Genomic DNA, 21,406 nt, shown 5'->3' on the forward strand with positions numbered 1-21,406 from the left:
AGATACTGTATTTGCATAATGTCAATTTGATTCTTGAACCTGTTAACGCGCAGATTTGGTGTTTTTTCTATTTTCCATATCGGTATATAACGAACATAATGCACATATAATGTATGTATGAAGTTTTGATTATGCACTACGGTTTAAAACTTTAAAACCTAAAAATCAATTTGGTTTCTTTGATAAATATATATTTTGGTTTATCCACTTTGCCCTAATACTTTCACGTTCGTCATCTTTTGCGTGGCTGATTAAGCGGTAAAGGACATTTCTATTGCGCGCCTTTACATACTTGCAGAATATCATAAGTATGTCATACGTATAAATATTGGGGTTTGGTTTGAATACTCGTATATGTAGTTTTGTTGCACACAACAAATTTGTTGATAGCTCGTTATATAAATGTAATCTTTAGCTTAATATTTGGTGTTCTTTTCTGTGGTTGGGGTTGGGGTTGGGATTCGGGCTAGCATTTACTGCTGTTTCGAGCACGAGAATATGCGTTGTTAAAACTATATAAATACTTGTATATTTGTAATATATTATTGATATTCTTCTTTGTAGATCTTGACTTGCATTAAGCGCTGGAGTTTTGTACAGGCCTTACCATGATGGGATGGGCTTTAAGCTTTTCCGCAAATCCCAAAAAATGAATTGGAACTCACCCATACAGTTTAACTAGTCGTTCGTTGATGGAATAGCATCGTTCAAGCGTGACAAAACTCTACAAAACAGCGCCTAATACCATCGAAGTATATAAAGATATATAACATATGTTTTATACTTGATATATTCTGTATACATATAAATATTGATTACTTGTTTTGTTCGTTACTTGACATTTATAAAATTTTGGCTAACAATAAAATTGCATAGTTTATCATTATGTTTAGTATCATAGTTATACCATTGATTCCTCCGTAGTTCACGTTACTCGTACTTATTAAAAGGTTTTATATTATTTATACTCGTAGTTTAAAGTTCTTTGGTGTTTGGTGTTTAACGAATTTGAGTTCGATTATTGTTTGCTTCTTGGTTTCTTTGTTAGTTTGTAGTGATACGTTTAGTGCGAAATCTTTGACTGCTTTGTGCTCCCTCTTCCCGGACCAGAAATCCGAAATCCGAAATCCACCGCCGAACTCCCTCATTCCTAGATCTAATCTAGAGCTATCTCTAATCTACCCCGCCCCATCTGTGCCCCAACTAACATCATCATCATCATCATAAACAGCATGGTCCAGTGCTATGTACTTTGTGCGTGTTCGATGTGTACACTATGTTGTACCACTGCCCAACGATATTCTAAGCTAACGGCCTACTGCTTCCGTTGTACGAGTAGTGGTCGTGCCATTCGTCTCTTATCTTCTCTTCTCTTCTGTTCGCTTCCTTCATCGTTTATCCTTCCGTTGTATTGCGTTTACTAACCATTTGCCACTGTGCCACCATTTCCTCCGCTGCTGCTGCTGCTGCGACTCGGTTTTTGGTTTGTGTAAAATTCTAATAAAATTGATTATTGTTGTTTGATAGATGCACCGTGTATGCATAGACATACCATACCCATGCATTGCATATTGCTTATTCCAAAATCAATATAAATATATATGTATAAATTGTAAGAATTTCCATACAAAAATTTAGTAGGTACGTTACTTTAGACCTCGGTGTTTTCTCTTTTTTTTGTTTTGTTACTTCCTATCTTCCTCTTCGACTATGATACTGGACTTGCCCGTTTCACTCTCGCTTTCGTACAAAAAGTTATAGCAAAGCTATTTGAACCCCTCCCTTCCCCTGTTGTAGGTCGCTTCTCTTCCATTCCGTTCCTCGACTCTTCGATATAGCAAATTGCGAGTACAAACAATCTTAAAACTGCGTAACGGTACATATTTTGTAGATATTATATAGCCATAGCCAAGGAGTAGTTTATATCTTTGTGTGTAGTACCATTGAAACACGTATAAAACATCTATTTCCTATATGTGTGTGGGGTCTGTCGGTTCGGGAGTACGAGTATGTATTGTATTGTATAGTGTGGTGTGGTGTGGTGTGTTGTGGTTTGGTGTGGTTTGGTGTGGTGTTATCTTGTGTCTAACTAAGCGATCTTTGATTAGATAACTATTCCCCTATCGAATTGGTCCATACCCATACCCATTCCCTATTCCTAGATCTGGCTACCCATAAACGACGGCGATGACAAAGACAAAGATGACATGACGGATAAGTCCGACACTTTCCAGCCAAGTTCAGAGCCCCACCAGCACTGCCAACTTCTATCACAGTTCATAAAATCATTATACTCGTAATAATAGAAGATACCCACCGACCATCGAGCCGTGTCCGTCTGTCTGTCTGTCTGCCTGCCTGCCTGTTAGTCTCATTCTGTGCAAACTAGTCCCTCATTTGAAGCGACATCTGGCTGTAATTTAGCAAGGGACAGTAAATAAGTCAGAAATACCAGGATTCGATCGTCATAGCATATCATCTATATAGTATGTAGCTGCCATAGGAATGAGACAAGTATTTGTGGAATAATGTCTGTCTAGTTTCTATAAATATATATATGTATGTTCGAGTATGTTCTGCAAGTGGTTGTAGCTAGTCCATATATAAGTATGTACGATGCGTAGGATGTTTTCGTGGAACGGATGGTAGAGTGGTAGAATGTTATCAATAATTTCCTACTCGTACAGATCTGCACTGCGGCGCGGAGAAGCGGCTGATGCTGATGAAGATGAAACGTAGCTTAGCTGCGAGTCCGTCTTTTTCAGTATGGATACATGATGAGTGGGCGCATCACTGGCTCGATTCAGGGAATCCTGCTTGTGCAGGAGACCACGACGCTGATCGGCGAACGAAATGACCGAGTCCTGCTTCACCAGCTGATGCCGTCGCGGCTCTGGTCGCTGATCCACAAACGAGATGACCGAGTCCTGTTTCACAAACTTCTGTCGCTTGTCGAGCAGTGATCCCGGCGTGGCGTTCACCATTATTCCGCCGGCGCGACGTGACTCCATCGAGACACTGTCTCTGTCCGCCAGCGAGTCGCTCAGGCCGAGACCGGGAGCGCGACGCGATTCCATATAGGAGACAATCGAATCCTGCTTGGAGAGCGAGATCTTGGAGCCATTGCTGTCCTGCTGGCACAACGGGCGCCGGATGCCGGAGGCGTCGCTGCAGGAGCTCTCCTGCTTGATCAGGAACTGTCGGGAGCCGTGCGAGTCCTGCTTCAGCAGCATCTGCTGCGACAGATTGCTGTCCTGCTTCAGCATCATGTTGTGGCGCCGCAAGGAGTTGTGCTCGTAGATATAGGAGACGGCGTTGCCCTTGCTGCTGGGACTCTTCCGCGAGCTATTCTGGTTGTAGTGCGAGGACTTGCGTGTGCTGGTGGTGGAGGAGGCAATGGCCACGTTGTCGTAGTATCTGCAAATATAAGGAGGAGCATTAGGAGGGAGACAACAGCAGGGGCCAAGGGGGGAGCCCACCTGAGACGGCCGCAACAGCTGCGAGACTTGATGATGGCCGCAAATCCACGCCTGTACTTCTTGTTCACGGAGTAGAGGATGGGGTTGATGCAGCTGTTGGAGGAGCCCAGCCACTGGGCCAGTGGCATCACCTTCTTGAGCACCTCGAACTCCTCCTGCGATATGTCCGAACCGAACTTGATGCGCGCAAAGATCACGTAGAGTGGCAGCCAGGACAGGACAAACAGGATGACGACTGCCACCAGCATCTTGATGACCTTGACCTTGCTCTTCTGCTGCATGCGATCCATCTGGGCGTCCTTGGATTCGCCTGGTATCGAGCGCGTGGACACCTTGATCCAGATGAGCACATAGCAGAGCGTTATCAGCGACATGGGCAGCAGATAGCAGGCCACCAGGTTGGCCAACAGGAAATACAGGTTGCCATCGGTGCCGGGCGGCCAGACCTCCTGGCACAGGTACTGGGGCTGCGTGTAGGCCGAGACGAGGGCATCGGAGAACACCTCCTCGGCCGGGACAAGATCGAAGAAGAGCAGCCAGGGTATGGTGGTCACCAGTGCGATTACCCATATGCCGATTATCATGATGCGGGCACGTCGCTTTGTCATCTGCTTCAGCGGCCACCAAATGGCAATGAACCTGCAAGGAGTGCACACACAAAGAATGTTTACCAACTCCAGCTTCAGTTGCTGACGGAGGCGGAGGCGGAGACGTCAAGCCCGTCAGGGATAATGGCAATCATCAAGCTGGCGAGGCGACGATGACGACACCGTTTCAACAAGGCTTGGCATGCAAATATCTCCCACTGATTAATTTGCACACGCAGGATGCCGCCTGGTGCCGCCTGGTGTGCCGCGTCCCTAAGCCTTTTTCTGCTGAGTATTCGCTTTCCAATCTCGTCTATTGAACTCTCACTCTCACTCACTTTGAAAAATGCCAGGAGGGATGCGAGCGCCAGTCTATTCTGGTAGGGGTGTCATTTTTTATTTTGCTTGCCATAATGAATTGTAATTTGAATAAGAGCTGTGAGGCGGCTGACGCAGATAGCAGAGGTAGAGGACAAGGGACGCCGCTGACACGGGATGCGATGGAACGAGAACGAGCTCAGAGTTTTTCATTTAGCTTAGTGCAGTCAGCTCATTGTGATCATTGTGGCGCCCGTTCAATAGTCGCAGACAGGACTTGCTTTTAGTCTAGTCCGAGTCTGGGTCTGGGTGCCCGGGGAGTCCCTGGGTCTGACCAAAACCATGTAATTATGGGGCATCCCATCCCCCACCTCGAGCCGTGCATTGTGCTTCTATTTTTGGGTCGTCGCCTGGGCCCCGTCTGCCCGCCAAAATATTTGCCAGATAACACAACGGTAATTCCATTATTGGGCAGCCACTACTACTCCGCCACCAACGGCATCTTGTTCTGCTTTCTCTCTCTCTCTGTGCGCTAAAAATAGCCAACGAAACAAAGTACTGGACTGACTATCAGATGGGGTTGGGGCAGGAGGGACAGAGCTGTCCGCAATAGCCAATATCAAATTGTCATAGTGATTATTTATTGGAGCCAAGCAATTGCATTAGCATAATTTGTCCATGCCATTTGCCAGAGGCCATAAATCAGATGAGGGTCTAATTGAGATCTTCGGGATAAGCCGTGCATTCGGAAAAAATTAACTAGGGATTTTGAATTTCATGTGAGTATATGCTCGCAGTGAATCATATTGGATTGACTTTAAATAATTCATTGACTCAATTGAAATGATATATTTTATGTGGATTACAAGAGGGGATATTAAAAACATGAGCAGACGATGGGCCAGCGATGGCCCTCCTGATTTCAGATGGATGCACTTATCGGTTATAATAACAGAAGACCTTTCTGTGTAAGTCCTGAAATATTGTTCCATACCGTTGACTGGGATTCTCCTCTAAATATTCCCCTTTCTTTCGGAATATTTTTCAATATATTAAAGCTTTCTCTTCTACCTCTTCTGAAGATTTTCTGCATCATACATACATATGTATGTATAACTTCTATTGAGATTGATAAATAATATCTTAAGTATACATTAAAAAATAGTTTCCTTTTTAGATAATTCCTGAAATATTGTGTTTTGTTGTACTTTAAATATTTGCATTTATTTCTGCATGGATTTAATATTCCCCTTACGACAATCATGCTAATTTGTCCCCCGTTCATTTCGCTGAGTACAATATTTGCAAATCTCTGCGGGATTACCGACCAAGTGGTGATAGATGTGCCGAAAGATGCGGTGACGCTGGCAGAATTAAGATACAAATTTCTTGCATATTAATACCCCGCAGGGCCGTGCGGTTCAAGGGACTGCGGGGTACTTTCCCTTAGCTAAAAGTACAAGTAATTTGCATATTCATATGCGGAGCTTATGAGCAGCTACAAATTTAATAATTGGCTACATGCTGCCACTTCTGCCCCATGCCCTGCGTGGTGTTATTACGGGTATCCTGGCTCTTCCGGCGATGGCTCCCACGCACTCCTGACATTTCCAAAGACCCACACACACAGACGGACAAAGACGGCGGACCCAAAAAGACCCGCACCGTCACTGTCATCGCCATAAAGCCACAGCTATGTTTATATACGAATGAATGACTATGATATATGGCTTTTATGAATAAATTCAAACATGCAGTGTGCGTGGATGATGGGGCAGATCCTTATACGCTCTCTCTTGAAACTAACGACCCTAATTAAATGGCATTCGCATAAGAAGAGGCGAGTGATAAGCCCAGTCGGGGCTGTCTTATTGGGAACAAAAGCCCTATATGGTGGGTGCGTATCCGCTGCACTCCCCATCAATGGGAAACACTGAGCACTTAAGTCCGAGGCTAAGACAGCTGAGAAGAGATTTAAGTTTCTTGTTACAGATAATAAATCTTAAATTTCGATTCAGTTTACGAGTGCTCGTAAAAATACAAAGCAGCGGATGGACATACAGAAAGCAGCAGGATACGGGTAGACAGCCACGGACAAGTCCAAACGGACTTCGCATGGCCTGTTCTGGGGGGCCTGACCAAACGATTGAATGATGTACTGCTGTGGTTGTCCGACAAAAACATAAGCAGAAGAAGTATAGAAAATGAAGCTGTGGGTCTCATCTCCCCCAGGGCTCGTGCTCTGGTTCTGATTCCGATTCTGGTGGATGCGGTCGTTGGAAATTGATATAAATGAAAGTGCACATAAAGCGACGGGCACTTGGCGTCTCTTATTGTCCTTGGGGTTATGACTGGCACACGTCAAAACGTTTTAGTATCATTTGATAAATCAGCTGGCCGCCACATCTCTGACTTTATGGGCATCAAGATATCTCCTCAGCAGTTGTCACGGGACGTTAATGGAGGCAGGAAGCCCAGGGCTGACATTTCGATTCCTGGCGGCAGCTCATCAAAGAGTCATTAGAATCAGTCCGACAAGGCGAACCGAAAACAACATTCTAAGGCGTTCTCGTAGCGAAAAAAAAACAAAAACATGAATTTGATTATCGCAGCACTGCCTAATACGGACAAGGCAAACTATGATGAACTTGATCTTGAGACGAGCGAGCGACCCACAGACTGCCTGACTGTCCAACTGTCCGACTGTCTGACTGTCTGGCTGCCTGACCAGTTTTCCCGAGGTGCAACAGCAACAGCAACAGCAGCTGCTTGCATTGAGCGTCGAGCCGGCACTCACTTTCGGATCGGCCGGGTGTTCCTATAAAAGCCACGCTCGGTGTTGCATTTGTCACCAGTTGCAAGCTGCAAATCTTTAATCCAACTCCTATCTAACTACCGTGCAAAAAAAGCCAACAAAATGTTCAAAGTTGTGAGTATCTGTCGGATCTCCTGCTACTGCAACAGCTAATCTGTGACCTTTGAACCTGCTTCGAATCCGAACAGCTGTTTGTCCTCACCGCCCTCGCCGCCGCCCAGGTCTACGCCCATCCCGGAGTGGTAGCCGTGCATCCCGTTGTGGCGCACCCCGTTGTGGCGCATCCCGCTGTGGTGCATCACACTCCCATCATCCATCATGGCGCCCACTCGGTGCACTCGTAAGTTTGAGCAGGACGCAATTAATTTTCAATCTGCTTATCGCCCTAACTGCCTCCACGCTCTTCGAACAGACACGTCGTGCACCATCCGGCACCCGTCAAGGTCGTCACCCCGATTGTTGCCAGGCCTGTGGTGGCTGTTCATGCCGTAAAGCCGGTGGTGCCCCTAGTGCCCGTGCACCACGCCGCCCCCGCTCTGGTCGTGCATCACTAAGTGCACAAACTGCACCCAGACCCCTGCCCCTCCCCTCCGCCCATCCAATCCAAACCCCAACCAACATCCAAGATTATCCCCCAATAAAAGTTCATAGCCACGTAATTGAAGAGAGTGTTTTCAACGTTATCAACGTTTCACGTTGCACTTACCTGTCGAGGGACACGGCAATTAAACTGTAAACCGATGCCGCCACCGAGACACCCTGTATGTAGGGCACAAACTTGCACATCAGCCATCCGAGCATCCAGGCTGAAAAATACAAATAATGGTTAGAACAGAGTTGAGCAGAACAGAAGAGTAGAGAAGGTAGAGAGCGGGTAAATATTGGCCATAAACAGTGTAAAAATTATGCTGAGTAACTTTCGGTCACATCGCCCTGTGCTGTCCTCTTCTGTCCTGTACTGTACTGTGCATTGTTGTCGTAGTCGTTGTCCTGGTTGTCCTATCTCTGGTCCTATGGTTAACGTTCAATGCTTCTTTGGCATCGCAGGCCGCCCACGTCGCCGCCGTTGTTTGCTGACTGAGATTTATGTGCTGCATATCATTCATAATTTGGTGACAAGTCTCAGATTGCGACCAGGCAGCGGCAGAGGCGGAGGCGGAGGCAGGCGGCCAGGCCAGTGAGTGATGACGGGGAACGGGACTATTGTTTACCCAGCCACAGCCAGGACCACAATCAGGACAAGAGCCACGACTACGACCAGGACTAGGACCACGACCAGACCAGACCAGACCGCACTTGCCTAAGTTAATTTGTATTCCTTTTATTCTATTTGATGGAAGACACGAGACTGGTACGCGACGCGTCCTCGTGACATGTCGGTCTCCCACATAGCAATCGCATAGTTGTGCGTTATGAATTTTATGCTAAAAGGAATAACTCACTCAGACACAAAAGGTTATAAAACACACATGGCCGGGGGCATGGAAGGGCACCAGCACCAGTACTAGTACCAGCGTTGGCAGGACCTGCGGCAAACTTTGTCAAGGTTGATGACAGTCGAACAGCGCCCCGAGCATGACAGATCGAATGGCAATTAACCAACAAGAGCCCACACATCATTAGCACGAGGCGAAGTGTCAGGACGTCCCTCTGCCCCTATGATCCGCACCGTGGGGTTCAATGCTCGGCGCAGGAGACGCCTTCTCAACCTTAACGCCGTCACGTGGCTGTGCTTTTGCGGGCTTCTAATTTCCTGTCTCGCTCGCCTGTCTTATCTCCATTTCTTGTCGCTTTTTATTATGCATACGTATACGCACCGTACGCCCGCGCTCACAGCAGCCCAATAAAAGCCGAATTTAATATGATTTGGCACATAAAAATATAAATATTATTTGGCTTTGTGGCTATGAACTTCTGTTCATTGGCTTGGGAGTCGAATGGACAGGTTCTGGGCAGGATTATGGGTGCGTGTGCAGGACATGAAAATCGGACACAGATGGACGGGCGGACTGACAAACAATCAACCGAATGTACACGAGGAGACAGCAGCTCAAATGGGTTTTCTTTTCGGGTTTATTCTTTCGAATCTTTCGATTTGAAATTGCTTGCGTTGAACAAGAGGCAAACCTCTCCTGTTGCAAGTGCAACAGACTGAAACCGAAGCTATTAATGCGAGTGTATTCGGCTACTTATTTGATATTATATGCTGATAAGGGTAAACTTTGATATATGGCTGTCTGCCTGGCCAAACTTGTTTGCCAGAAAGTTGTTTAAGCAAGAATTTAAATTCAAATTCAAATTCAGATTCAGTTCGGAAGTGCTCCATCAAATTCAATCATGTGAATGGTTAAACAGATTACTTTCTTTCTCTAAATTTAAATTCACTAAAAGCTGTCCTGTCCAAAAGCGTTTGCCATTTAATTAAGGAATGCAAACGTGACTTGTTTGGTTTTTTTTGGATTAAAGTTTTCAACAGTCCTCACAACTACTAAGTATACAAACAAACTAAAGCCATATTCAAATTATTCAAAGTTGTCTTTTATAATCCCAAAGAAACACAGGGGTGCCCAAAGTCAACAATTGTTCGATATACGTATGGCTCCAAACTTCATGGGAGTTGAATCATGAATTTAAATACAAAATATTCAGCAAATTATTAAAATCTTTCCAATAGAGAAAAGCATACAAAAAAGCTAAAAACTGTCCATAAATAAATTTACGGAATTATATTTTCTGCATGTGTATTTATAGATATGGATTTTGTGTATCTGTAGGCAAAAAAACAACAAAGGAAGCTAGTGAAAGTATAACAGTACAAAAGTTACATGAAAACAATATAGAATTAAAGGACCTTTTGCCTTGTCCCTCCCTATCCTCCATTAATTTGTTGTGTAAACGTCAGAAATAATACGAATCGACTCGCGTGAGGGTCGGACCTTGAAGCTCTATTTTCCCTAAACAATAATTTTTGGCCTGAAGTGAAGCCAAATAATTGGGCTCTGAAGGGTAAACAAGCAGCTTCTTAAGTCGAAAGCCGCGGTGCGTACTGTCAAGGTAAGAGGAATGAGTGTCTGCGCTGAGTGTGTCTTGACAGGGCAACATATGGCCTGCAGACGCCGCAGCAGCAGCGTCTCCATTTGTTAAGCATAAGCTGGTGCTCAATATTGATCAACTACAGGAGAGGAGATAATACCAATCGATACTTGAGCTTATCAGCAGCCTTCAATTGTGCTGCGGTGGCGGTGAGGTCGTGCTCGGGGCCCTGGAAAATGTCAAGCTCGCCCTGCCTAAGCCTTTTAGTTTTTGGTCCCTTTGCTGGAAAACTTTTCTTTTGTCGTTACGCATAGGCAAAGTGGATTGGATTTTTCTTTGCATTGTCTCCGGGGGCTACAATTTTGTTTCCAGGGTAAGGTCATAAAGTTAATGAAATAATCAGGCGTAACAAATCCGCCAACGGGTCAGGGGATTGAGACTCGGGCCGTGGGTTCGATTGGTATGGGCGTGGAATGGCCATGGAAAAGTCATAACACTTCAGACAAATGCGTTATTGTTATGATTATCACTTGAGCGTCACGTCCTGCGGCGACTGCTGTAACAACACGATGGCAAATTGAATACCGCAGGAAGGGCGCCAGGCTGCACAGCGAAGAGTGGTATATGGAGGTGAGATCTGGGTATGCGAAGCCGGCGTGTGGCTGTGGCTGTGACTGTGGCTGCCGTTTGTTGCCATCCAGCACGTAGCGACTAAATTAAAATACAATCATGCGGCGCAAAGTGCTGAAAAATGACTTCATCAGCAGCGTCTTTCGTTATGCATACGCCGCCGCAGCGTCTGGCACAAATCACGCTGCCAATTTAATGAACAAACGGGCAGGGCAACGTGACTTAAAATAGGGAACGTGATGCGGATCCACAAAGGACTTAATGACAACGATTTCGCATTGATAAGATGGCACAACAATGGCCATAAAGCCCCATTTAGGACAATAGTCGCTGCTGAGCAATGCAAGGATATCCTTCGTCTCAAGGCGGATGGCTCCGTTGGGGCACTGCGCGCGGCTAGGAAATCAATTCATTTCGCATTTTATTGGATTTCGAAGCACACATAAATAAGGGCCCCAACCGCCACACATTCCAAACCCCCAACTCAAACGAACCAACCCTCAAGCCTCCAACCAGTACAGGCCCAACCCCGTGCAGGTACCAACAAGCACACACACACACACACACACACAGATACGCTTGGGGTGTATGTGTGTGTGTGTGGATAACCCTGACTATCAGGTTTGCCAAGCGAAATATTTAGGTCAATTCATCCAGCCGCAAAGAGCCTTGAATGCAAACAACCTTCCACTATAGTTCTGAGGCTTGAAGGTGTGCTTAGATAATGGCGCTGCCTGCGGCGATGGCCATCGCTCGCGTCGCCGTCGCCGTCCGCGTCGTACTCGGCATCGGCATCGGCTTTGACGGTTGCATTTTGATTTCATATAATTCACTTTGATGGTGGGGTGGTGGAGCCCATCCTTGCCACGAGTCGGGGTGTGTGTGTGTAAGAACATCAGACAGCAACGTGCAATGTTCGATGTGCAAATATGCCAAAAATCCGAGACTCCAGCACCTACAGTACAGAAAAGTACAGTACAGAGCTTCCAACTCCAACTCCCACACCAACCCATCCTTTGTTGGCGCAGCTTTGAACTCGCCTTCGATTTAAACGTCTTTCATCAGCTTGTCGAAAGCGAATCGGAATGTTTGGGGACCACCCCCAGCCAGAGCACGGAGAGCACCCAAAAAATATCCTCCCCACAGACCCATCATCAGCCCCACACAAGTCGAAATGCCAGCGCAAGGGCTGCAATTTGTGTTTGCTGTTGTGACTGCTGCTTTTGCTTAGGCCTCACCAGCTGAGCCGCCCAAGTCAGGCCATAACGGAGAGGCAAGACGGGGGGAGGGGAGGGGAGGCGAGGGCCACCCACAGTGACCCACTAAGAGCGTTCGGCCCGTGGCAGCGCCAGCCCTGCGCCTAGCTTGAATTTGTGAAATTAGGTCAGTTTTGTGTCGATGATCCTTTGGGCCACCCCGCAAAGCAGCAACAACCAGCCATGCACACACCCATACACACACAGAGCCGAGTGCGAGTACATAGAGAGTGAGAGCGCCCGAGAGAAAGCGGAGAGAGTGCGCAGAGGCACACAAACACAGAGACAAACGCACACAGACACGCAGCCCACAATGCAGGCCGAGGAAAACTCATTCACTTTTTCCTGCCCAGCCACTCGCTCTTCATTCGTTTTTCCTGGTGTTCGCATTCGGCCGACTTCGTTTACTACGCCCCCACTCTGGCCGACCCACTTGTTGGGCGGGGGAGAACGTTGGCCGAGTGCAATGCCGTTTCTCGGAGTTTAGGTATAGCAACAAGAGAGCCTCCACACACAGCCCCGTCTTGGTGGGCCAAGAGCCCACTACTTAATTGGCAACACTTGGGGCAATCCGTGAGCCTAGCTGGCCGTGGGCAGGCGGACTACTGCTGTTGGGGCAGCCATCGGCTCCAATAGAAGATGGAACTGCGGCCCTTGGTCTGGTTTTGGTTGCCTGGCTGCCCCGGCTGCCCTGACATGGCGTGCATTACAATCGGAATTTGATTTCTCAAGGATTTCGATCATTTTTCCATGTCGACGGCGATTTGCATAGACATAGACCCATACTCTGTACGCTGTACGCTGTACTCTGGGCACCTGCTCGAACACTCTACGACAATCAATTTAGAAGACAGCTTACCGCCGAGTCTAAGGCGCAAAGGGGGTGAAGAGCACGGTGTACATGGAGGAAGGAAAGACAGTTACAGAGAGGGTGTTGGATACGACACAGATAGATAGATAGGCATGTCAGGCAAAATTTATTTAAATTAAAGCATACAATTATGCGCAACCTCGTTTATTGGGTCGTTTGTGGGCCGTCGTGCCCTCGCTGGGATTTCGAATTGGATTGGCCTTTAATTAAATATACACTTGTACCTTGGACATTGGACATTGGTGAATTGTCAGTTCCACGAAGGACTCCGGGCTGGGACAGGGAGTGGTGTGTGGTGTGGTGTTCTAGCACCCGGAAAATTAATTTAATTGAGTGCCACCATCCTGGGCAGGGATTTCTCTGATGTCACAGACTCATTTACATTGCTTAAAAGATTTGAAACATTTCGGACAGACTAAATACTGAATGAATTATCCGGGGGGGATATTAGATGAAATGTACATGTATTCATTTCGTTTTTTTTCCCTAGAAGTTTCAGGAATGGAGTGCAATTTACTAAATACATTCTTTTATAATTGAATTTTAACTTAACTTAATTTTCGATGCTAAAATTTAATGGATTTCAAGGCCACACGCCATTCCATCCTATTATCTTCCTTTAATGGTGTTTTGAAATTGGAAACTGCAAGAGTTTCCTACATAAATCCTTGCAAACTGTTCGATTCCCAATTAAAAGGGAAACGAAAACCAAATGTGTCTACGCAGAGTAAATAAATTTCGATATAAAAGGGAATGGTAATGACTGCAAAACTGCTTGCACCACTGCTGCAGGAAAACAAGCTTAATTTCCTGAGGCATTTATGCCAACATTAGCTATAATGACCAGGACCATTACATTTGTTTTTGTGCCCGTATCTGTAGCTGGCACATTACGCATACGCCACGTGAGCACGCAGCCAGGGTGGTGCCAACAAATTTCGGCCGTGTCGTTTGGCGAAGCTTTTTCTAAGCGGCGATTAATTGCAACCCATAAATCCAGCTAATATGCAGAACCAAACGAAAAAAACAGTCGGAAAGAAGCCCCACGCATCATCCCACACGGCGTTAATGTGGCCCCCAGCGGCAAATAAATCTCAGAGCCTTACGGAATTAAGCAGATACTTACGCACAAAGATGTTGCCAATAAGAGTGGCTGGCAGGCAGAAGACAATAACAAGGATGTCCGCAATGGCCTGGAATCGGGAAGCGGAATGGAATGGAATGGAAATTTAAGTTCAAAATTAATGGGGTTCATCCGTAAGATTTAGGAGCGCACATACCAGATTCACAATGAAGTAGTTTGTCACCGTCCGCATACGAGGCGCCCGCAGGACGACGGCAATCACGAAGCTGTTGCCAATGAGCCCCACAAGGAACACCACGATATACGCCACGCAGTAGACAATGGACATGGCCAGCGAATGGCGGTAGAGCGGATCGAAGCCGAAGTCCACGTTTCCGTCGAACTGCTCCCAGCGCATGGAACTGTCGTTGTAGGACTTGGTGGCCGCCACTGCCGCGATCAGGCTGGTGGTGGCCGGCGACATGTTCAGCAAGTTGGCATAATAGGTGGATGAGGTGGCCTCGGCAATGGCCAGGCCCGACAAGGACACCACCTGCTGGCTGCCTGCGATGGCCAGGGCCGACGAGGATGCCGCTACCGATGCTGTTGTCGTGGTAGTGGCTGCAATCGTGGCTAACAAAGAGCTGGCGGCAGGCGCCACCGTCGCCGTGGCCGTGGTCAAAACGGTCCCCAAAAGAGTGTCCATAATGGCGCCGTTACTCAATTTAATGGTACTCGATCCGCTCGAGGAGCTGCTGATGCTGGCCACAGAGTTGCTATTTCCATTGTCACTGGCATTCCCGATCCCATTGCTTGGGCCGCTGCTGCTGCTGCTGCTGCTGCTATTGCTGGTGCTCAGCAAATCATTGAAATTCAAGAGGTTCTGCAAATCGACGAAATTATGCGTGAAATTATTATAGTCCCCAGCGAAGGCGGCGGCTTCCTCGATTGTTTCGCTCTGCTCCACCATGGGCCAGGGCCTGCCTGGCGCTGAAGGGGCTATGGCTGCTGTGGTGGCTCTGGTGGCTGCCGTCGCGGTTATGCTAGTGGCTGTCGTCGGAGTCGGAGTGTCGCCACTTAGATGGCTTTTATGCTTGCGCTTGCGAATCCTCCCGTTCACTGCCATCGCCAGGCCGTCTTGGATAAGCTAGCAGGCACTTTAAGTGGCGCCTCGACCGTCGCTGGTAATCTCTATTTTATTGGTATCTGTACTCGCAGTAGTTTCTTTTGATTTAGAAAAAGTCTATAAAAATGGCATCGTCACTTGGCATTTCGTTGGCTTTGAAAAACATTCAGTTGTAGGATATGCAGGATATTTCGTGGCTTTACAGATTAAAAAAACAAAAATATATAATTAACATGCGACTCCTACATACAAATGTGCCACAGTGTTTTTGTGTGTGTGTGTGAGAGTTGCCTTTGTAGTTGTCGCTGTCGTTGCACAACAAATGCAATTTTCGCCACTCGCGCCCCCCAAGGTTGGATGTGCTTTGGAGAAGCCATTGGCTGGCAGCACCTACATACAACCTACAACAGTTTGTTGCCGTTTGGGATGCGGAGCGAATCGGTCGGGCAGTCGGTCGGTCTGGTCTGGTCTGGTCTCTGGGTCGTTCGTCAGCTGGTTGACGTTGCCTTGGATGGCATTACGAAAAAGTCGGCGGCTCAAGGCCTCGTGTGCATATTTCAGATAAGGCCAAATGTTGGAGGCTTGGATAAATGGTTGGATTGGTAGCATTGAACGCGGGGCGGTGCAGCCAAACCGAGAGGCTGGGCTCAGGGACATGGCCATATACCATCTCCAACACATGCGCGTGGTTAATTAATTTTAGTGCCATTTCTCTTATTGTTCGCTGTTCTTGTCGCTCCGCTCTGCTCTGCTCTGCTCTGTTTTTGGGCACAATTGAAAAAGGCAAGGCGAGCTTGCACTTTGACCTCAAAAAAGCCGAACAAACATCGACAAAACGAACCATCGAGTAACTCAATGGCACCATATAAAAATTCCATTAAGCACAACTGCCAAGCGCAGGAGGCACTTCGATTGAGTGCCAAAAAATTGCCAGTAAGCATTGAAACAATTGCCACAAGCCAAGGAATTCTTTTGTTGCCTGTTCGCCCATGGGGGAGTGGCGTTATCCACGGGAGCCGATGGCAGACAAACTGGCGACTAAAGACCCCTTAGCACACAATTCAAACTGTCCCCAGCCGCTCTCAGCTGGAGCTGGTGTCCTATTCCGCTGCCGATCCAATCCATTTTGGATTCGGCCGTTTATTCTGGCTGCGACAGAGTGAGCGTGAAAGCGCTTCAAACCTAATTGTGCTTACATGCCGTGCCCCGTGGTCTAGTCAATTTCAGCGCTATTCAGTGGAGAAAGCAGAAAGCTGATGGTCCATGCCCAAGGGCCCAATGGGGCGTTTGACCAAGTGTCAACAGCACGACTAATTAAAATGTCAGTGCTAAAAACTGCACACTGAGCAGAAAAGGCAGAGCGAGTGCAGCATAATGATGCTAAAAGTTTACAACTCCCACGCTGCAGGGATGGCGATGACACCTCCGCACAGCGCCCACACAAAAGCAAACATAAACAGAAACAAAAAACGATTTAACGGAAAAAATATTGAAAGGTTAACACTACGCGTGGTCGGTTCGGTTGGTTCCGTGTTGCGTTCCATGGACGGCCATGTGCTGGTCGCCGTGCCGATAGATGATGTTGTGTGCCCTTCGGCGACCGCGATGTTAACGGATTCGCGTCTGAATGAGGACTGCGGCCAACGCAGCACGGGCAGCTCGTTTTTCAGGCTATCTGGCTTCACGACAGACATGGACACAGACACGCTCGGAGCACGATAGTGGGAGCCGACGACGACGATGGCCCGACGACGACTGAATGTAGGTCCCTGTTGCCAAACCGCACCCGCCGCCAGTTACCGTTACCCTCCACAGCAGTGTCGAGCTCGATTCGGGAGAGTGGGTCCCCTTCCTCGGCCCCGTCCCCCCCACATCGCATCGCATCGCATCGCTCATTCGCTCAATCGTCCTTGTCGCCTATGTACTCGGGCACATACACCCGAACACTCCGTGAGCGGCGCACCAACGTCCCTCAAATGCAATGACAGAGCCTCGCCTCTCCTATATGTTTATGCTTTTTCCTGTCCTTTTCGGAGCTTCGCACAGGCTTAGCATACAACTTTGTAGGCTTAAAACTCAAGGACCACATTTGGCAACATGCAAGGTTAAATGGCGAAATGTCAGGGAGACCGAGTCTCAGGGAAGCTGCGGTGGGCGTAAGGCGGATTCCCGTCTAAAGCACTTTCACAACCAAAATCAGCCCAGACCCGGACCCGGACCCGGACCCGTACCCGGACCCCTGTTCATTTCGGGCCGAGATGAAAGGAAAACATGTTGATGCTGCCTTTTCATAAATACGTTTATTATGCCATTTGACTTTTCCTCCCCGCTGTTGGCTATTGTATTGCGTGTCGCTGTGCTCAGGCACAGGAAACAAAACAGAGAGCAACAAGAGGTCTCCCCCAATTGCTCTGTTCATGTCTCTCAGCGCAGACACACACGCGCGGGCACACGGCGTATACGCAATTTCCGTGTTGCCTCCATTATGCTGCTGTTCCTTTTGTTACGGTGGCTGTTGTTACTGCCAATTGCTGCCATCAGGCTTTCGCCTTTTCGTTACACTTTGCCGTTTGTGCTTCTGCCAAGCCTTCCTGCCAATGCAACAAAGTTTTATTGCTGCGCTTCCTTCAGAGGAGAATAGAGCACTTTCCGCTCTGCGGAAATTCAGGTTCTGCTCGCCAACTGGGGGGTGGCAGGGGCCTAAGCGGGGATGGCAATTAAATCTGTGTCCAGCCAAACAATAATCAAAACTTTTGTCCTTTCCATCGCTTTGCATACTCTTTGTTTTGAAGTTTAATGACAGTTTTCAAGTTTTTCAGTTCAACTCGTTAGCATAGCATTTATTTGGAGCTCGCTCGCAGCTGAGCGCTTTTCACTATTTACATTTACCCAATGCTGTTGCTCAAGGATATGCGGCAACTCAAACCCGAATCCGAGTCCGTACTCGATCCCGTGCCCAGCCCACCCCGATTCAGTCGGTTCAGCACAGGATGCGCGTGCGTTTTGCAACAGCTGGCTTTCCTGCTCCGCGAACAGCCAAAGGTTCAAAAACCTTGTGTTTGGTTCAACTCTCACAAACATTTGGACGGTTGCCAGCATACACTGAGCCAATTCGGTGGTGGGTTTTTGGGACTAGGAAACTATACAATGAACAATTTTGCAAGGGATGTATGTAATCCTCCTAACGAACTACCTGCGAATGTAGGTAAGCGGTTTCTAAACTGCACCTGGCCTTTTTGTAGTGCCATAAGGAAATACAATTTAATGTGTACCTCGTACGAGGGTTGCTATTTATATTTCGGGAATAGGAAATAAGAACAACAATTTTTAAATGAAAATGCTTTTATTGTATTTCAAAATATTCCCCCTGATGATCAATACACTTTTGCATTCGCTTGAACTATTGGTCATAACAGTTTCTCCACTCCTCTTGAGACACCTCCAAAACATGGTTTTTAAACTCTTCAACTGCTTCTTCGGCGCTCGTAAAACGTTGACCACGCATTTTTTTTTGTATGTTAGGGAATAAAAAGAAGTCATTGGGTGCCAAATCAGGACTGTAGGGAGGATGAGTCATCAATTCGACGTTTTGTCTGCTTAAAAATTTACCTGTTTGTCGAGATGTGTGCGAGCTCGCATTGTCATGATGGAGAATGATTCGTGCTCGGCAGTTGGTTTTGCGAATTTCTCCGAAGACCTCCGGCAATTAAATGGTCGTGTACCACTCAGAATTGACAGTCCTACGTTTCTCTAGCGGAACAGTGGCCACATGACCCATTCTCCCGAAGAAACAGGAGACCATTTGCTTCGAAGTGCTTCGTGCTGGAACAACTTTTGTTGGATTTTGCTCATCTTGAAACACCCACACGGTCGATTGCTGTTTAGTTTGTGGCTCATACGCATATATCCATGATTCATCACCTATCACGATTTTATAAACATCTTTTGAAGCACCTCGGTCGAACTTTTTAAGCATTTCCTTACTCCAATCGACGCGAGCCTTTTTTTGAGCGATTGATAAGTTATGGGGTATCCAACGAGAGCAAACCTTTTTTACAACTAAGTGTTCATGTAAAATGGAATATATTGAAGTGGAACTAATGTGCAAGGATGCCTCTATCTTACGATATGTCACATGTCGATCTTGCACTATCAGTTCACGCACACCATCGATGTTTTGTGGCACAACAACCGATTTTGGGCGACCTTCACGGAATTCGTCAGCAACTGAACTACGACCACTATTAAACTCTGCAAACCAGCGATAAACTGTCGTTTTTGATGGTGCTTTCTCGCCATATAAAGAACTAAGTTCATCAACACATTCTTGTTGGGATAATCCACGTCGAAAGAAATTTCAATTTTTTTGCCAAATTGATGTTTTTAACTGATCGTGAACATAAAAACGTTGTACGTACATACATATGTGCTATAAAATGACAGTTTATTATGGCGCTGCCAGATTTTACGTATTGGCTTTAGTATTGCCCATTCCCGAGCAGCCCTTGTATAGGTAGACATAAAATATAATTAGATTAGTTTCTTGCAAAGTATTTGATGCACAGAAATTTCACCTATATTTTAGGAAATATAGAATATTTTAGAGCTACCGTCATTGGGACATGCGATTTATTAATTAATTATTTATAATTTTATTAAAGGAAAATGGTTTTACATATACAGTCAAATGTAATAGATGCACGCGTAATTGACATCTACATCAATTTTACACTACGCACTAGTAGGGAGGAAATAAAATAGGAGAAATTAGTGAAATTAATAAAGGCTGTCGAGCAGACCGAATTTTTATATAATTTATGGCTTCATCCAATATTGCGGCGCCCATAAATAATACATTCGTGCTTGCTTTTATGCAAAATTTGAGTTTTTAACTGATTTTATTTGTAAACAAGTACATGAAACTGTGCATGTAAGCGCAGAATTCGATCAGAATTCGCAAAGCAGATTCTGACAGCTCAAATGTAGGTATTCAGCGTGTTAAAAGAGGGAAAAGAGAAATTTTATAATCGTGTAAGACCGAGTTCGTGTTAAGCGAGGGCTGGCTGTATTCGATACTGCAGAAAAGCAACTCTGACAGATGTCACTGTTAAAAATACAACTCTGACTGCAGCCAGAGGAATCTTGTTGTCCCGCTCTAGATGTACGCACACAAGCAAAAGTAGGCAGCTAGTCACGTAGCCCGAGAAACATCAGCGTGCTCGCTCGCACTCATTTGGAATGGCTACAAAGAGATTAACCCTGCACAACGCAGAGCAGGCAGGCAGCTGCTTCACGAATTTTCCATGAGACAGCGCTGGTATAAATAGAACTGGTCGAACCAGATACTGCCATTCGCAAAAAAAAAGTGTTCAAGTTTAGTCGCAGTGCCTCTAAAGAAAAAGTTATAAAATTGTAAAAAAAAGTATTCACTATTGCTGGCTAGCATATATAATCATCAACGAAAAAAATGGAAAAGTGTGGAAAACGTGTCGTAAAAGCGAAACAAAGGCCATATTCCAGCATGGCAACAACGCCAACGTAGTCTTTCTCAATGTCGGGCAATATTTGCTCATAAGTTGAAACAAAGAAATACGCTGGAAAAGTGTATGAGTCATCGATTTCACCGTCAGCTTCGGGGCATTTCACAATGCGGAAGCAGCTGGAAAGGCGCAGTTTCTCGTTTTTGGCTAGAAAGTAACTCTCTAGGCAGGATGAGGCAATCCAGGAGGTTCAGGAAACTCTCGAAACAGACTCAGTCGGGTGCAATGGCGGCAGCACAGACCTGCAGTGTACGTGGAATTGATAATTTGGGATAGGAAGCCAGGTATTAACAGCAGCAAATCAAGAGTGTCATCTTTCAATGCACCTTGTAATTCGTAAGAAAAAATGTAGTCCTAAGAACTAGATAATTGTCGACAGATGATATGCAGAAAAAACCTTTTCTAACGTTGGCCGATGCTCCATTTCGTCAGCACTCGTTTTTTGTGGCCTTTTCCAATGCCAAATCTATAAGTCGGACTCTTGCAGCCCATTGCGTAATATGGAATTGTTCCAGAACAACGCGTCTCAAATCATATCGAAAATTCTCGATGTTCCCTTTCAGCCCCCCAAACCGAGGCCACCACCAGGCCTGCTCTAAAAATACCCCTCTTTTCAGTTACATTTTAAAGTATGTATATTCATCTCGCTCCCACTTGTGGGATACGCCTATCTATACTGCATTCGGTT

The 21,406-nt window shown here is 46.4% G+C and overlaps 2 protein-coding genes and 1 long non-coding RNA gene across 30 annotated transcripts in view; 2 read left to right on the top strand and 1 right to left on the bottom strand.

Annotated features, from left to right (window-relative positions):
- Positions 1-1,645: 1,645 nt before the first annotated feature.
- Positions 1,646-20,258, bottom strand: LOC108155192 (neuropeptide SIFamide receptor). 3 transcript variants are annotated; one of them, XM_033389321.1, is made up of 7 exons: positions 18,788-20,258; positions 16,686-18,735; positions 14,270-15,375; positions 14,116-14,182; positions 7,906-8,005; positions 3,480-4,118; positions 1,646-3,417 (listed from the first exon to the last, which is right to left on the bottom strand). In XM_033389321.1, exons 3-7 carry the CDS (start codon positions 15,176-15,178, stop codon positions 2,676-2,678), a joined length of 2,457 nt encoding a protein of 818 aa, XP_033245212.1. In that variant the 5' UTR covers positions 15,179-15,375; positions 16,686-18,735; positions 18,788-20,258; the 3' UTR covers positions 1,646-2,675. The 3 variants fall into 3 exon arrangements, with proteins under 3 accessions (XP_033245212.1, XP_017141353.1, XP_017141354.2); XM_017285864.2 differs by having other exon boundaries at positions 16,686-20,255; XM_017285865.2 differs by lacking the exons at positions 14,116-14,182; positions 14,270-15,375; positions 16,686-18,735 and having other exon boundaries at positions 18,788-20,219.
- Positions 7,174-7,877, top strand: LOC108155193. Its single transcript, XM_017285867.2, has 3 exons — positions 7,174-7,313; positions 7,388-7,539; positions 7,612-7,877. Exons 1-3 carry the CDS (start codon positions 7,302-7,304, stop codon positions 7,751-7,753), a joined length of 306 nt encoding a protein of 101 aa, XP_017141356.1. The 5' UTR covers positions 7,174-7,301; the 3' UTR covers positions 7,754-7,877.
- A 181-nt stretch (positions 20,259-20,439) lies between the features above and the next one.
- The window catches only part of LOC108155194, a 43,655-nt gene continuing 42,688 nt past the window's right edge, over positions 20,440-21,406 (top strand). For 10 of the 26 annotated variants that reach the window (XR_004471927.1, XR_004471935.1, XR_004471932.1 and 7 more), the window contains exon 1: positions 20,445-21,002. This is a non-coding gene — a long non-coding RNA (uncharacterized LOC108155194). Of the gene's footprint in view, positions 21,003-21,406 lie in introns of all 26 variants that reach the window. The other 16 variants (XR_004471941.1, XR_004471947.1, XR_004471950.1 and 13 more) reach the window with 9 other exon arrangements.

The sequence above is a fragment of the Drosophila miranda genome, chromosome 2, assembly GCF_003369915.1.
Source record: "Drosophila miranda strain MSH22 chromosome 2, D.miranda_PacBio2.1, whole genome shotgun sequence".
NCBI lineage: Eukaryota > Metazoa > Arthropoda > Insecta > Diptera > Drosophilidae > Drosophila > Drosophila miranda.

Coding starts and splice junctions, on each gene's coding strand:
- LOC108155193 (XM_017285867.2), top strand. Junction 7,540..7,611: donor GGCGCCCACTCGGTGCACTC/GTAAGTTTGAGC, acceptor CTCTTCGAACAG/ACACGTCGTGCACCATCCGG.
- LOC108155192 (XM_033389321.1), bottom strand. CDS start 15,178: ATGGCAGTGAACGGGAGGATTCGCAAGCGCAAGCATAAAAGCCATCTA. Junction 8,006..14,115: donor TATTGGCAACATCTTTGTGC/GTAAGTATCTGC, acceptor TGTATTTTTCAG/CCTGGATGCTCGGATGGCTG. Junction 4,119..7,905: donor ATTGCCGTGTCCCTCGACAG/GTAAGTGCAACG, acceptor CACTCCTTGCAG/GTTCATTGCCATTTGGTGGC.